Source organism: Heliangelus exortis, chromosome 2 (genome assembly GCF_036169615.1).
Source record: "Heliangelus exortis chromosome 2, bHelExo1.hap1, whole genome shotgun sequence".
NCBI classification, from domain to species: Eukaryota; Metazoa; Chordata; class Aves; order Apodiformes; family Trochilidae; genus Heliangelus; species Heliangelus exortis.
In genome coordinates, this window is record NC_092423.1 from 130,007,038 (window position 1) to 130,022,643 (window position 15,606).

Here is a 15,606-nt window from a genome sequence, read left to right on the forward strand (position 1 = left end):
CTGAGGCTCACCACTGTGTTGTTGAAAACCTGCATCTTTTATTGCAGTCATATAGCAAATTTATGCTTTCAAGGAAGAACAGAGTAAAAACTGAAGTGGTCCCCTGCAAGCTACACGCTGTGAAAAGGAGAGATCTGTGTTGTGTGACTCATGTAGAAGGCAAAAATCACGTGTAGCTGATTAAATAGCTGTGGTGATAGAAAATGAGCAGTACCCTTCCCTTTTTACAGATATGAGGGGTAGATTCAGGGTACTGCAATGAAGTTGTAAGAATTACTCTGGATTAAGATAAGGCTGGTTGAAGGGCAGAATCTGAGCTAAATCCTTAATCATGGAATCATAGAACAGTTTGGGTCAAATGGACTTCAAAGATCTAATTCCAACTCCCCTGCATGGGCAGGGACATCTCCCACCAGACACAGTTGTTCAAAGCTCCATCCAACCTGGCACTGACCACTTCCAGGGATGAGGTGTCCACAACCTCCCTGGGCAACCTGTTCCAGTGTCTCACCAACCTTACGCTAAAGAATTTCTTCCTAGTGTCTAATCTGACTCTACTCTCTGCTTAAAACCATTGTTACTTGGCCTTTCACTACACACTTTTTGAAAGTCCCTGCTCAGCTTTCATAGAGGGCCCTTCAGGTATTGGAAAGCCAATATAAGTTGTCCTTGGAGCCTTCTCTTCTCCAGGCTGAACAACCTCAACTTTCTCAGCTTAGGAGAGGTGTTTCAGACCTCTGGATATCTTTGTGGGCCTTCTCTGGACTCTCTGCAAAAGGTCAATGTCTTGCAGTTATGAACAATTCAAGCTTAAATGTCAATCCAAAAGACTTACAAAATAGCCAAGACAATTGAGAAGCTAATTTGAATCAATATATAGCACTCTGTTGCATAAAGTATAGTAAAAATATGCTGCATTTTTATACATATCCATCTGCAAGAGACAATCTTTCTAAATCTTGACTTCTTAACAATGTAGTACCATATTCTTGTCTGATTGAATTCAGGGAGTTTTACTATTATTGATGGGACAAGGCTTTGTTTTTCATTGTTGTTATCCTACCTACCTGAGGAAGGGAAAGTGGTATCCTAGGTGTGCCAGACTTAGTTGTCAATGGTAGCAATGAAACCATTTGTGGAAAAGGATCAACGTCCACCCTTGGTCTCTCTTGGCATGTGTGCCAAAGCTTCAGTTTTGCACTGGCAGTGTCTATTGCTGCTGAATGGGCAACACAAAATCTGGGACCCCTAGGGAAAGAAAAAGCTAGTAAGTAGAAGTTTTCCAAAATGTGAGAAAGTTTGGCCTATTTGGGCTATTTGGGTTGGTTTTTTTTTTTTGGTTTGGTTTTTTTTTCCCATGATGGTGTTTACTGTATCAAGATATGGTGCTATATGCACCTAGAAGAAAAGAATAGTATGAAAGATATGTTTGGACATTGCACTCCTGCAAATCTAAAGCCAATCTTCGCATAAATAAAGTTAGGTTGCAAATTCTGCACAATTACATTAAGTTGCCTTTGTATGGGTATCCTTCAGGAAAGTATAGCAAAGGATTCTAAGGGATTGGAAACAGGTTATAATTTGTACCCTCACTTAATCTGTCAATACATAAAACACATTTTGCACAACAGAGATTGAACAGTAAAGTCTCGGGGTCAAATTACCCATAAATGTATACAGAACATCCTCAGAAACTTTAACAGGTTAGGACAGAATTAACCTCCTGTGCCTGGAGAAGTTTCTCTATCCTCCAGAATCCTGCCTAAATGAGAGTTGAATGGTACCCAAGGCTGCTGTACAAAAAGAAGCTCAGATGCTCCAGCAGTAAAATAACAAGAGCTCAGTAAAGCAGATCTACCTGGTTTCTCAGCAGACTGCAGTGTAGTTTAGGCTCAACTAAAAATCTTCTAGTGTTTATGATACCATAGCTTCCAACAATTGCCAGTGAGATAAAATAAAAGTAATAAACTTTTCAAAGAAAAGGAAAATTTGTTAAACAATAGAACCTTAGTTCATGTTGATTTTTTCATACCAATAAAGAAGCAGAGGTTTCACAACTTCAGGCTGAATCCATCTTAAATGCTTTATATTCCACTGATCTCCATGGAGTAGATCAAGTCTCAGTAACACTTCCAAACCAAGGAAGTAGTCTCCATTGCTCAGCAGATAGAGTTTTTTCATCTTACTGAGTTGCCTTGAGTCAACAAAAATAGTCACATAAGCATATATCAGATATTATACAGAACCAAGAACAATTCATCCTGCTGGTTAAGTTGCTGTCATGCAACATGTTTTTAATTGCAAGTGGCAGAAGCCAAAACAGTTTTTCTGCAAATTAGAGACAGGTTGTGTATAAGATAAAAGGTACATTGCCTTAGAAAAGACAATTTGAATCCCGTAGTGCCTTTCACTATTCATCATACTGAATGCCCTACTTATGAATTTAATTTCTTTTATTCTTTTTTAGATTTGTGTTCCGAACTGTTTGCCAAATACCTTCCTAGCAAAGCTTTAATATTACAGCAATTTTGACTTCATGTAAACTTTCAGCTCCAGAAGAGCCATTCCTGAGTTACCTTGTCAGGAAATTCATGATTACTTTAATTATGTCTGGTTTATTCCAACATTACAATTTATTCTGAAATCTCAAAACCTGCATTGATCTACCTGGGTTACAAGTATTAAAACACTGGGAATACCTGTTAAAACTACAACAAATACCTTTGCTGTCTTGTAGTGACCTTAAGAGCTTTTAGTCTTTCAATATCCATCCAGAGCCACCAGTACCTCTCCCCAAGGGTTCCTTTGATGAACTTCTTGAATCTTTCAAACTCACGTCTGCTGTGAGTGTCATAAGTCTTGTGACAAATGCACCAGGAATTCCTGCTGTCTGCTCCATCACTTTCAGAACTTGATCTTAAGCTTACTTCTTCCATACCATGTTCTCTTACATCTGCCTTGGAGTCTGAGACAGTTAATGGAGAATGTTGGGGAAAGAGTGACTCTTCACTACCACAGGGAAATTCATCATTTCCTAACTCCTCTATCAACACTTCAGGCAGCTTGTGGAGATCCACATCACTCTCAATATCAGCAGCTGGCTGGCTGGTCTGCTCTGAAATGGGTTCCTCTGTAATGGTATCAGCTGGTATGAATTCTTCCACTGAGTGAAAAGTTGCACTTCCCTGCTCATTTTCTTCTTTTGATGCACTGTCCCTCTTTGGGTCTAGATAAACTCTTAACTGAGTGTGGGAAGGAGGTTCAGGAACGACCACATAAGAACTCTCATCAGCGTCTTTGGATCTTTCCCTAATGCTGTCGGGTTTTGCTGATGCTGTCCTTGAAGGGGAACGGGAACTCTGTTCTTGGCATTCCTCAGGCCAGGAGCCTTCTTCTGCATTAAATCAGAAAAGATCATTGACTACTTTTGATTTAGGACTGTTCTCTTGCATATCAACATTTCCCAGTTAAAAAATAAAGCAAATTTCCATTGTGCTGCTGCAGAACAATCAGACCATGTCACACTGCAGAGCAAGGAGTAGCAGAGGTGCATATGCTATTGCTATCTGGCTAGAAGCTCAGCCCCATGACTGAGAAACTCATTCCCTGTTGAATTCCTGCAGAGAAACAGAGTTCAAGAACAAATCCCTCTGGAGCCAGTTTTCTTGTTTACTCAGCTGAGCATCCCAGCTCTTGTAAAACCACCTTGTGAGGCAAGGCCTGGTTTCTTCCCGAGCATTCAAAGTTTGATCAAAGTCACAGTATGTAGCAGGATTGTTTTTTGTTTAGGCATGAAGGAGCTAGCAAGTGATAATTCTTTGTCTACTTATGCTGATTATTGCAAAAGACTAAAACATCAAACAAGCCTCTGTCAGTTGGGTAAAATCTTGACATACATAGGAAGACAAAACAAATTATTATGTCAAGGGTTCTGGAAACATTTAACAATCCTGCAGTCCAGTCTGCCACCCAGAAACTGCTCCTTTCCATTTAGAGATGTTTCATAACTAGCAAGTTCAGAACAGCCTGTTTTTTCTGGTCTACATTTCTCTACTTTATTCCTTTTACCAAATTTCTCATCATCTCCATGCTATTAAGCCCATGCTGCCACCCTGGTCTGCTGATAAAGAAACATAATTCTTGCTTTATATTGATCTAATATCTTTTCTACTTCTGCCAGAGTCCTAACAAATCAAGTACTTCTGGGGCATGCTGGGAAAATGACCTTGGCTACCCATATTTCTTATTTAGGTTAATGCTGTACAAGTCAGTCCTATAAATCTGAGCAGAGTAACTGCAGATATTGTGAATGGTGGCCAAATCTAAGTAAACAAAACAATTAATTCAACTCTACAATATCTTTGTATCAATCCAGTGTTTAAACTACAGAATAAACCGTATTTCTGTATTTCCATACAGCTAAGATGTAGACTTGCATACACCATTGTGTTCCTCAGGCAAAACACCATCAGTGAGGAGACTGCTACAGCCTGGAAGCACAGGCACCACATCAGACAGTGACAGAAAAAAGGCTAAATCTCTCAGATCGTCTAAATCTGCATTTGTAATGTTTGTGTAATCCTCTACAGTGCCCTGGTCAATAAAGGTCAATGACAGTCAGACATTCCTTCCATCTTCCACTGAAAATAAGCCACGTCCAACCGGTGGTAGCCACTGTCACAGGCAGATCAGGAACATTGCATGGAGTCTCCATGCTCTGCACTTACATTAATTTCATGTGTAAGTATCTATAGGACAATATGTTGACATTATTATAAAAATCAATGATTTAAAGTATCTTATTTATAAACTATTGCAATTGTTTTCACTTCACAAAGAAAAACTATAGCTCCTCAGCACAGTTCTGTGAAACGGAAACATGAAAATGACTTTCAGAGGACCTGAGGGAATCAGGAAGAGACATACACAGCTCAAGTAATCGAAAGCCAAGAGGCTCAGGATTTTGCTCAAGACAATAATTGCTACCTTGATAAAACCGAAGCAGTAGGCAAGGAATTCAGACTGGATTGGCCAGCAAATATCTTTAGGTTTTGAGTTCTTTCTAATCACAGGAAGGCTGTGAGAAATATAGCTAGTGCCCCTTAAGGCTCCCTGTGTCTTATCCATACACCAGCTGATACTGTGCTTAAAAAACTTTTCTGACAGAAAGAGTTCTAGTTTTCCACAAAATAAGCATAAAGAGGAGTAATGAGGACATAAAAAATGAAAGTCTATGTTATAAAGTTTCCAGGGAGAATATGTAAAATACTCATTGAGACAAAATGCTGCTGACTGCAGAAAGCTGCAGCAAAAGAAGAGACAAAAGGGTTTTTATAGAATCATAGAATGGCTTAGGTTGGAAGGGACCTTAGAGACCACCTACTCCAGGCTCTCTGCCATGGGCAGGGATGCCTCTCAACTAGACAGGGTTGCTCAAGTCTTCATCCAGCCTAGCCTGAACACCTTCAGGGAAGGGATATCCACAACTTTCCTGGGCAGGTTTTCCATAGGTCTGCCAGCCCACTGCAATACAGAGCAATGTTAAATTATAATGTTCTCCAAGAATGATGCACCTGTGACCTTTCTGCCCAAAGCACTCCAAAAAAATCGTAGCGTCATGAGCTGTAAACTTGAGTAACTCCCGTGATAAACCATGAATCAGAAATATATGTCCTGGGATGATCCTCATTGGGCTTAGGGAAGAAGATAGACTTCTGGAGTTATCATGTCTTCCAATTTTCCATTCAGCCATTGGACTCTGAGGTCCCAGCAGGACAAGTCTCAGAGAGGAATGGCTGTTTTTTCCTCTGGGAATGAAGGAGAGAGAACTTTTAACATGTGCTCTGAGACGTCTCTGTTCATCTTGCTACTGCCTACAGAGGAGAAGCAAGGCTTTGCAGTCAGGTATGTCCATAGGTGCTTCTGTATGTTCTTCCAATACATTTGAAACCCACTGAAGAATTTCAGTTAGATTTGACAAACAGAAGTGTCACAAATCATTGCATTCTGTAAGATTCATGGAAATTGGCAGGCGAAAGGTCTTTAAGTGCCCAACATAAATACCCTAAGAAGATGGCTGCAACACAAATCATACATTATCAAATACCCAAAGAATCCAGACATGAAAGTCTTTCAAAACATATCAAATCAAAAAAAGCCCCTGGGCTGAAACTTACAGACATCCATGAGACAGAAATGTGTGAAAAAAAAAAAAAAAAGGCTTCTTCTGCTGTCACAGAATCTCAGAATCATTTGGCTACCAGCTCAAATTTTAATTTCATGTTGTGACTGTGGAAAGGAAAAAATCCCCACCTGAAGCCTAAGATACCATGCAATACTCAGAAGGTTAAAAGTGAAGTGAGCAGTTCCTTGAAATGCCTTTTCTTTCCACCTATTCAGACTTGTGGTATAAGTACTATGGCCAAGCCCTCTTACTTACCCAGAAGGCTCTCATTTTCACTTAATGAATCATCTCTTTCGTGCTGCACAGGCAAATACTCAATGTCTTGAATTTGACTAGAAGCTTCAGGATGCATAAATGAATCTGTAGTACTCATTAGTTCCCCTTGTTTTGCTAATGAGGACACATCTTCTGTCTGAGAAACTGTAGCCTAGGAAAAGAAATGTCACAAAATAGTTCACATTTCTCTACTTACTGCAATGTTTCTGAGAGCAGAGGCCTTACTGTCTGTAGTCATGTTTTTCAGTCCTTTTGCACAGATTTCTATAATAGTTCCCAATTATGTTTAAGCTGTGATAGAACCCATTAATCTTCTTTTATAGTACAAAGAGCTTTGAAGAGATATTCAGAGAATCAGTTGTATAATTAGGTTGTGACCCCAGTAACTATAATTTAGTTCAATCTGTTTGATCTAGCTTGATGTTACACCCACTAAACATGTTTATTTTACCTGGCCAGGCAATATGTACTTTGTAGTTAACGAAGTGTCGTCCTCCTCAACAGGGGGAGAAGTTGGGTCTTTTTTCTTTATCCAGGGATAGTAGTCACTATCTATAATGAAATTAATGCCAGTCTTGCTCCATTCTACCTGTGATATCAATTTAGCTAGCCTGAAATTAAATGTTGAGACAAGAAAATAGTTAATTGTAGCTTTTGGTCAGAGAAAGAGGTGACTTTCTCCTAGAATAACCAATAAAAACCATGATAATAAATAGCTACAAGGGACTTCATGTTCTGCTTCATTATTTGATCCCTTACCTGCTGTCACATAAGTAAATGCCAGCACTGCCATGCCACTGTTCACCAAGTTTACAGCTGATGGCCTGCTTTACATTATCAAGCTTTACCAATGAGATGGATTTCTGGCAGGATATCTTACATGTGCCTAAGTAGTCTTAAACCCTGCCAAGAAACCTTTGAACATTTTGATTGCTAAAATGGAACTAATCTCCCAGAATGCAGAAGCCTTGTGTCATTGCCAGGCACTATGTTTCCTGGTTATAATTCAAGGAATCTTCCAACAGTACTGACATGGCAGTGACCATATTGAACTTCTGGTGGCCACCATGTTCTACTGGCTGCACTGTGACTTCAGGATACCAAACAGTACTTCAGTGCTACCTTGTGTTAGTATCTACAAGCCTTGGGATGTTAAGAAAAAGGCAGTCTTAGAAACACACAGCAGTAGTGGGGAAGTTCTGGGCTTGAAAATTTTGTCAGGATTTCATAGGTTAAGTTAGAAAGCAGTGCAAAACCAAGCAAGGTGCATGTGAAGGGAAGGAGCAGCCTGTGCTTGAGCCTATGGCCATGAATAAGCTTAATGCCCAGTTTTGTTTGTCCCCACTCTTTGAGGGCAAATAGGATTTCATTCTAGGGTTGTGGTGGCTTCATCTTTAAACACAAGTTTCCCTTCTGGCATCTCAGCTTCTCTTGATCCTGGTTCAGGAAAGCAACTTAAAACACTGATACCAATGAAAATTAGGCACATACTAAAAAGTTAGTTGTAGATCATTCTCTTAGGTAACTCCGATTGATCAAGGAAATACTTTGCTATAGCAAAAAGATCAAATTTTCAGTGTTTCCTGAGGCCCATATACCTGTAAATCAGGCTGTTACGATGAAATAGTGAAATGGTGCACTCTTTCACATGATTTGCTTATTCTTTGTGCAGTTTCCTCCCTAAATTTAAGCGCTGGCTTCAGGATGTTGAAAATTTAAAATATTTTAAAATTAAAATTTAAAATATTTTTTTAAATTTTCATATAGAAGTGTATGCCCCAATAACTACTCTGTCATTACAACCAGCAGACATGAGTTTTGTGAACAATACTTTTAGAACCCCCAAAACACACTGCAGTTATCAGCACCTAGACAGAAACACAAGGGATATAGAGGCAGATCCTTTCAAAAAGCAAACTAAACCTCCAGAACATCTGCTAGAAGGGCATCTGGAAAAATATAGCAAGTGTAGAACTGTAAAGCATCCAACTACTTCATGCCATCCCACAGAGAATCGTGCAAAATGAAGTCTGATGGTGGGCCCCAAAATACAAAAAATTGAAATAAGGAGGATTGGCAGATTTTTCCAAACAGATTTCATGGATTCATATCTTCCACTTACATGTCCACTGTACTGATTAGAGAGAGATGCATTGCTACCATGGTACCTCAGTGGAACACAGATTCAGAAAACAGTAAACGCCACTCATGCTCTGTAATGATGTGTGACATGGTATGCAATTCACATCCAAGGAAAATTACAGAATAAAGAGTGAAAAAAATCACTGACTTTACTTTATCCAAGTCACATAAGTACTAAAATTAAGCAGGACAAGAGGTGGGAGAAAACATGTTAAGGATATCACCAAGATGAAATAGTCAGAAGAGAAAACCATACAAATTTAGAGCTGAGCATAAAAAATTGCAATACCTGTATTCAAAGTAACAGTCGCTTTCTAGAAATGCTGGAAGCCTTTCTTTCTTAATCCACTGCATTGCTTGCTCTCGATCAAGACACTGTCAAAAGAGAAATGCCAAAGATTTGCAGTGTTCTTGACTTTTTTGTTTTGTTTGCCATGCAACTGAATCTCTCCATCCCCTTCTACAGAAGCATTTCTCAGGAAGACAAATTCAGAGTGACCAGCATCTTTTTTATCTAGTTGAGCCTTAATCTACCTGCCTTTTAACAGCTAATAAGCCTTAAGTCTGATTTTATCTATAAGAATGCAATATTTTAACAAAATATGTTTGGGGTTTTTTGTCTTCAGAAATAACGTGTGTATGAATCATTCTTTTACTGTACAATTCTAAATGTAAATTAGATGCTCATAATTCTTTGGCGATAGGAAACTACTAATTTTTCTAATCACATTTTATAAATAACTATTATTACATGTTTTCTCAAGAAGTTGAATAATAAGAACTAATAAGACTAAATTATACTCTCAGAATGGAAGAGCTGTGGATATTAAAATCAAACAAGTAAAAAGCCACAACTGTGTCACCCTTTCCACTTTTACACTGGAGCATTGCATAACTGCGTTGCACACAGTAACTCTTGTACTGGAAATCTAAGAGAGTTATGAACTTAACCCATAAAAAATTTATTCTTAGGCAGTCTAAGCCTCATGTCTCATCAAGGCAGGATGGGATGTGCCTCCACAGAGGGGCTTGGGGTGGAAGGGAAGTGTTGAGCTGCAAGCCAGACAAACAACAAGCTCTGTGACCATGGGCCACAGTGATCCACAGCTGTTTCCCTTAGAAATGACACACAACATATTTCTAAATATTTTTTTAAGAGTGTACATTTTCCACTCATGGGATGACCTGTTCTATTTATCTGAGGTGCATTTTTCCTTTTAGTTAAGGTGGAACTGATGATTTGGAAGAATGCAGTAACTCCACTTGTCCATAAAAACAGGTGAAGTTTGGGTAAGGATGGATGCCACTTGCTGTATCAAATAACCAGTTCACGTAGATTACATTTTAAATTTTCTTTCCATGAGCTAATATTCCATTAGGGACAAGGGTTATTTCTGCCTCACGTATATCTGCAGGGGATTAAAAAAATCGGAATTACTCAGAAAGTGGGTGGTTTCATTTAGTGAGAAGAAAATATTTCAAAATATGGAAAGCTTATGTTGGCAGTGGCTCATACAATGTAATTTGTGGAGATGGAGACTAATTACTCCCAACCACACAGTGTATGCCTCCTTCTGGTAACTGACAAGCTTTTTTGAAATACAGAAGACTGTCTCTTTACTTTGGCATTTAATATGTATGTGTTTACGGACTCACAGTCTAGTTTTTTATCTGAGTGATTCATAACATGTCCGTTCTTTACATGGCTGGTACACAAATTTATGAATGCTATCAGAAGGAAAGAACCTTTATTCTTTCCCCTTCCCTAGAGAAAGATGCTACATTTAATTTGATGGGTATTGTTACCTTGGTTAGCTTCCTTACCCAGTCAGTCTTAGGCCTTGCTGGGACCCAGTCCAGCAAAGCTTTTAGCACGTGTTTAAGTTTAAGCATGTGTTTAGCTTCCCTTGATTAAAGTTAAACACATACTTAAGTGCTTTGCTGAACTGGGGTTTCACTGAAGTAAAGTATGTGGGATGCCAGCCAGCTTCTTTCCATAGCTGTGATCAATACTACCCAGCTCCACAGGCTTTTGTTTTAATATATTTTAGAACCAAGCTGATTTTGACTATTGATATAAAGATACTTCCATATGAAGAGTTTGCAAGTGTCCATGCACACGTGCAGAGAACCTTTGTTTATCTGTGTTTGTAGCAGTCTGAGAGGAAAGTAAAATACAGAAAAAACACCACTGGATGTATTTCTACAGCAAGATGTATTTGAATTCATGCTGTAGCCTGAAAGGCCTGCTAGGATTCTCTGCTCATCTTCATTAGTAATGTGCCAGTGATGGCCACTCAAGCTGACTCCATAGCAATGCAACATTCAAAAAAAATTGTGAATCTCTTCAGAGAGTGTGAAGACAGCAATCAACACAAAGGAAGCAACATCACCAAGCATCTGAAAGATCAAATCCTATTTGAATTGAACTAAACTGCTTGATGCAGTTGGTCTGGGAAGATTTCTTCTGGCTCAGTCTTTGCATGGTGCAATGAAGGAATCTGACTTCTTTCACCTTGCATAGTTGCAGTAACAATTTTTGGCACACTGTTTTGCAGGACACGTTGAGGTGCCAGGTTGAGCTGGATGAGGCATCTATGTGCAGTAAAGCAGGAGTCAAAAATAAGAAGAATCACCCTTTCTCTAAAAAAGGAAAAGAAAGTGTGCCAAAACATATTGTTCCTCAAAAGGCCATGGTGCATTTTCCCATCTACAAAAAGAGCCCAGAGAAAGAAATATTTTGTTAAATAATACAGGAGCCCTGATGCTCCAGGCTACATGAAAGATGTAAGGAATATTGAAAACAAGGCGATGGCTTTGAATTTGTCAAGAAACTCCATCCACAATCACAATGATCACTTTTCCTTGGCTGAATCTTGAGAGCAAACAAAGTATCAAGAGTAGCTCTTCTGCTTTTGTCCTCTCAAATTATTTGTGAAAATAATGATTTACCACAGTAGGGATGCCTGCGAGCCTTGTCCTGTTGTCTCATTTGTCACTCTAGATGCAGATAATTGGAATCTCACATTACTATTTGTTAAACATTGCCTTTTGACCTCTCTCAACACTGTTTTCTTTTCTGAAAATCATTACATATATACTGGGCAAAGCAGTAGTCTGTTACAACTCCCTGCTTTTCTCCCAGCTTTCCAGCTATGACATAATTTAGAGCAACTGCTTCTAAAAATGTAGCAAGACCTTAGACTGGCCTTGCAGTCACATCAGTCACACCAATGCAAAGTAAGCAAGCAAGGCATGAATTCAGTATCCCCATGAAGTATAATTTTTGTCCTCCAAAGCTGCTGTTTAAGGGTAAGATCCCACACCTTCTCATACTGTCTGGTAGTCTCTTAGGTGCTTATGATGCTCCAGTTCCTAATTTTATCCTGTCTAATTTGATGCTGAAGAACATCCTGAAAATAACAAGGTAAGGATGCCAGAACTGATAGAGTCTGAACTAATCTGCAAAGAGAATTTATTTCTAAAACCCAACTTATCTTTCCACTAATTTAGCTTTCTAGTTACCAAATATTATTTTCTCTGGCCATTTCAATTGATACTAACCATGTAAATCCTTCAGGAATTAACGGAAGAGAGACTTATGTGTTGCCAGACCACAGATGAGCTCATAGCCACACAAGGAAATTAATTAATAAGGAAAGACTGAGATGCATTAGTTTCAGTCAATTTGCACATTCCAGGGATCACTAGTAAAGTAACTGTTGTCATAATATTTTTTCTTTTAATATTAAAAAGTATTCAGACCACACAACTGAATCCTGCCTGACAAAATCTTCAAAATTCTGAGTTACAGGATGTACATGTGTAATTCCATTTACTTGTCTGGTAGACACATGTGCATTGCAGGGCACAATTTGGCCCATCATTATGTTTTCCTAACATAAATTAACATTTTTCCCAAGCTACCAAGCCAAACACAACAAAAACTACTGCCAGTATCTCTACAGTAAGATCTAAATATAAATTCAGAGGCTATAAGATGCTTACCATAGTGTTGTAATTTGGATCAATATTGAAGGTTGGAGAAGTCCTGCACATTTTGGAGAGCTGCCCATCATTCTTTGCTCTCCTTAGAACATCATAAATGGGGTTTGGAGGTTTCTGATCATGTAGAATTTTTTTCAGCTGGCTTTCCAGTCGCTGTGGGGCATCATTAACTACTTCAAAAACCCCAAATTCAGAGTTAAACTTCACTGGCTGCGCAAAAGTCTACAAAAGAAGTTTGGAAAGTTTGGAACATTGTAATAAGGGAACTTCTTAATTTAAGTAAGTTACTTTTTCTAGTATAGCAGCATTCCACCAAATGCAAGCTGGTATAATGAGGCTTCTTACTCTTGCCTGCTGTAGTTGATGTTCAGGGCCTGGAACAGTATTTTTTCTGCATTCTTGTTCTTTAGCCTCTTCACTGTACAGCTTTCCAATGCATTCCTACTTGTTGTCTCAGCTATGCTTAATTGTCAAGAATTTAACTCATTCTTGATCACAAACCATTCTTTTTCATAAGCCAGTAATAGATCTAGTACACAGATGTATGGAATATGTAATTCACAGTGACTTTAGCAACTGTTCTGCAGAGGACTACTAACCTATAGGACCAGATCTTGTTCTCCCATTCATCACCACAATCAAGGCTTGAAAAGATTAGCAATGAAGCAGAACTTGTGAATGCAAGATACATTTGAGGATGAATCTGAAGATTTCCATATGTAGGAGAGGCTTTTCACCAATATTGTTAATTGTAGGTCAAACACCTACCAAAACCTATGGCCTTTGTTAAGTTGTATTACACATCAATAGTTCAGTCACACACTGTATAATACATGAGTTAGACCAAACTTCAGCTTGAGTTATGTAATTGTAACCTTTGTCACCTCAAAAAAAGCCCACACATTAAACCAGACATCTTTCATATTTTGAGCTCTGGTATTTGGTATTTCCCTGCATTTTCTGCTAGAAGACCAACATGCTTCTATCTTTCAAATTCTCTTCCTTGAAACAACATAGTAAAATATGGATGGATTTTGCAGAAGTAAAGGGGGAATATCCAAGACAGTTAGGAATATGAGTTTATATGCAACCAGAGCATTTGAGCATCTCCACACTGAGCTAGGGGACCAGAAAGCATATTGTATTATTGTATTTAAGAACTGAATAAGATTCTGGCTGTACCCAGACCCAGCACCAAACCTCATTTTGGTTTTCTTCTAGGCAGGATCCCACCTGATGTTTGTACAGTTGTCCTTCTGTCTTTAATAAGATTTCTTTTTTTTTCAAGCACTGTGTTTTTCATTTCCTTAACCCTTTTTGTATATCAAATGTATACACTCATAGTTATAATTCATATGCTGAATACATGCTACATATAATATACAAGTATATTACAGACCAATTTAAATCTTTGTCACACCTACAGAAGTCTGAAGCAACCACGTCAGCTTCAGCTATTTTGTTGCTTCTGCTTGAAGGCCCCTTGTTGATCAATATCTTGTAGAGCAATGCTCAGGACTGAACCATGTGGTAGCAACATGTGGTTACAACATTCCCTACTTATCCCATCATGTCTCAGTGTGGAGGCTCAGCCTGGCAAAGCAGGGAGCATGAGAGAGCTTTGAGTGCATGATCAGTGCCTATGACATCAGGCTGTCACTTCTCAGGGCCCTGCATTGAATTGCATTAGTCTGTTCACTTACTTAACTTCAGCTGAAATCATGGCTTGGTTTTTGTTCTCTCACACCTTGTGCCTCTTTTGGCATTAATTTTCTCTAGGGTACCCTGCAAGTTTAAGTGTTTTTTTCTCCAGATGTACTGAACAGCATGTTAAAGAGGCTTTTATGTTTTTATGATTTCTCTATACTCCTCAGACTCCCTCCTGGTTTGCTTTTTCTTAGTGTACATTTGATTTACTTTCAGACCTAATTTGGGCTGCTACTACCTTTTAAGTGACTAACTGTGCAACATTAATAACTCCAAATGTATTCCATCACTGTTTTTTTCATGTTTTTAAAAAAGTAACAGAAGAAAATACACTAGGAAACAAGGTGCTTCAGTCTATCAGGGTTTGAAATGCTCTTGCTTGTGGAAAAAAAGCAAGCAGAGTGCAAATTCCATCATATGGGGCTACATGACTAGACATGAGCAGATTATTTTAGTTCCATGTTATTCAACTTGAAAACCAAACAAAGACAAAATTAGTTTATCACACATACCTACTTTTACTTAGTCCTTCATAAATTAGATATAGGTTAGGGTTAGTACTTATTAGGTTTGGGCTAGGGTCAGTACTTATTCTAATTAACTGATTAACTTTTAGCCAGTGAAACAGGTGCTAGTGACAATTTCTAAAATGTAAGGTATATTGCTGTTTTGGGAGTCTGATTACAACTCATTTATAAGACAAAAACTAATGGAGCAAAAGAACATACGTTCATGGGATAGGAAGACTAAGACTTCATGGACTACATATTTCACTGGAAAAGGTGATTCTAGTCCAGACTTCTGAGGTTTGGGTCAAGGTATAGTTACCTATCCTCAGGATCTTTAAAAGCCATGCATACTTCTTGGGTCAGTCAAAGAGTAGGCAATGGATCCCCTTAACCTGACACTAGTAAGACTACATCTGGAATACTGCATATAGTTTTGGGTTCCTGGTACAAGAAAGATGTTAATAATTTTTTTCAAGTTAAGCAACCACTGAAATGGTCAGGGGCTGGAGCACTTGCTCTGAGAAGAGAGGCTGAAGGAAAAGGGATTTTTTAGCCTGCAGATGAGACATCTCCGGGAGGAACTCACAGCATTTTTACAGTACTTACAAAGAGGTTGCTGAAAAGATAGAGCTAGGCTTTTCACCCAGGTGCCTGGTGGGAGGACAAGAGACCATGGTCATACACTGAAACAGTAGAGTCTTAACTGTATATAAGAAAAAAGCTAATTGCAACATGATTGGCATTGGAACAGATGGTCCAGATTGACAATGCAATGAGTTG

The 15,606-nt window shown here is 38.7% G+C and overlaps 1 protein-coding gene across 1 annotated transcript in view; it reads right to left on the bottom strand.

Moving 5' to 3' along the window:
• The window catches only part of RGS22 (regulator of G protein signaling 22), a 61,986-nt gene that overhangs the window by 35,121 nt on the left and 11,259 nt on the right, over positions 1-15,606 (bottom strand). The window contains 7 exon segments of the mRNA XM_071738049.1: positions 1,068-1,248; positions 2,033-2,194; positions 2,722-3,394; positions 6,440-6,611; positions 6,912-7,071; positions 8,892-8,977; positions 12,611-12,832. Coding sequence (XP_071594150.1) covers positions 1,068-1,248; positions 2,033-2,194; positions 2,722-3,394; positions 6,440-6,611; positions 6,912-7,071; positions 8,892-8,977; positions 12,611-12,832 — 1,656 coding nt within the window.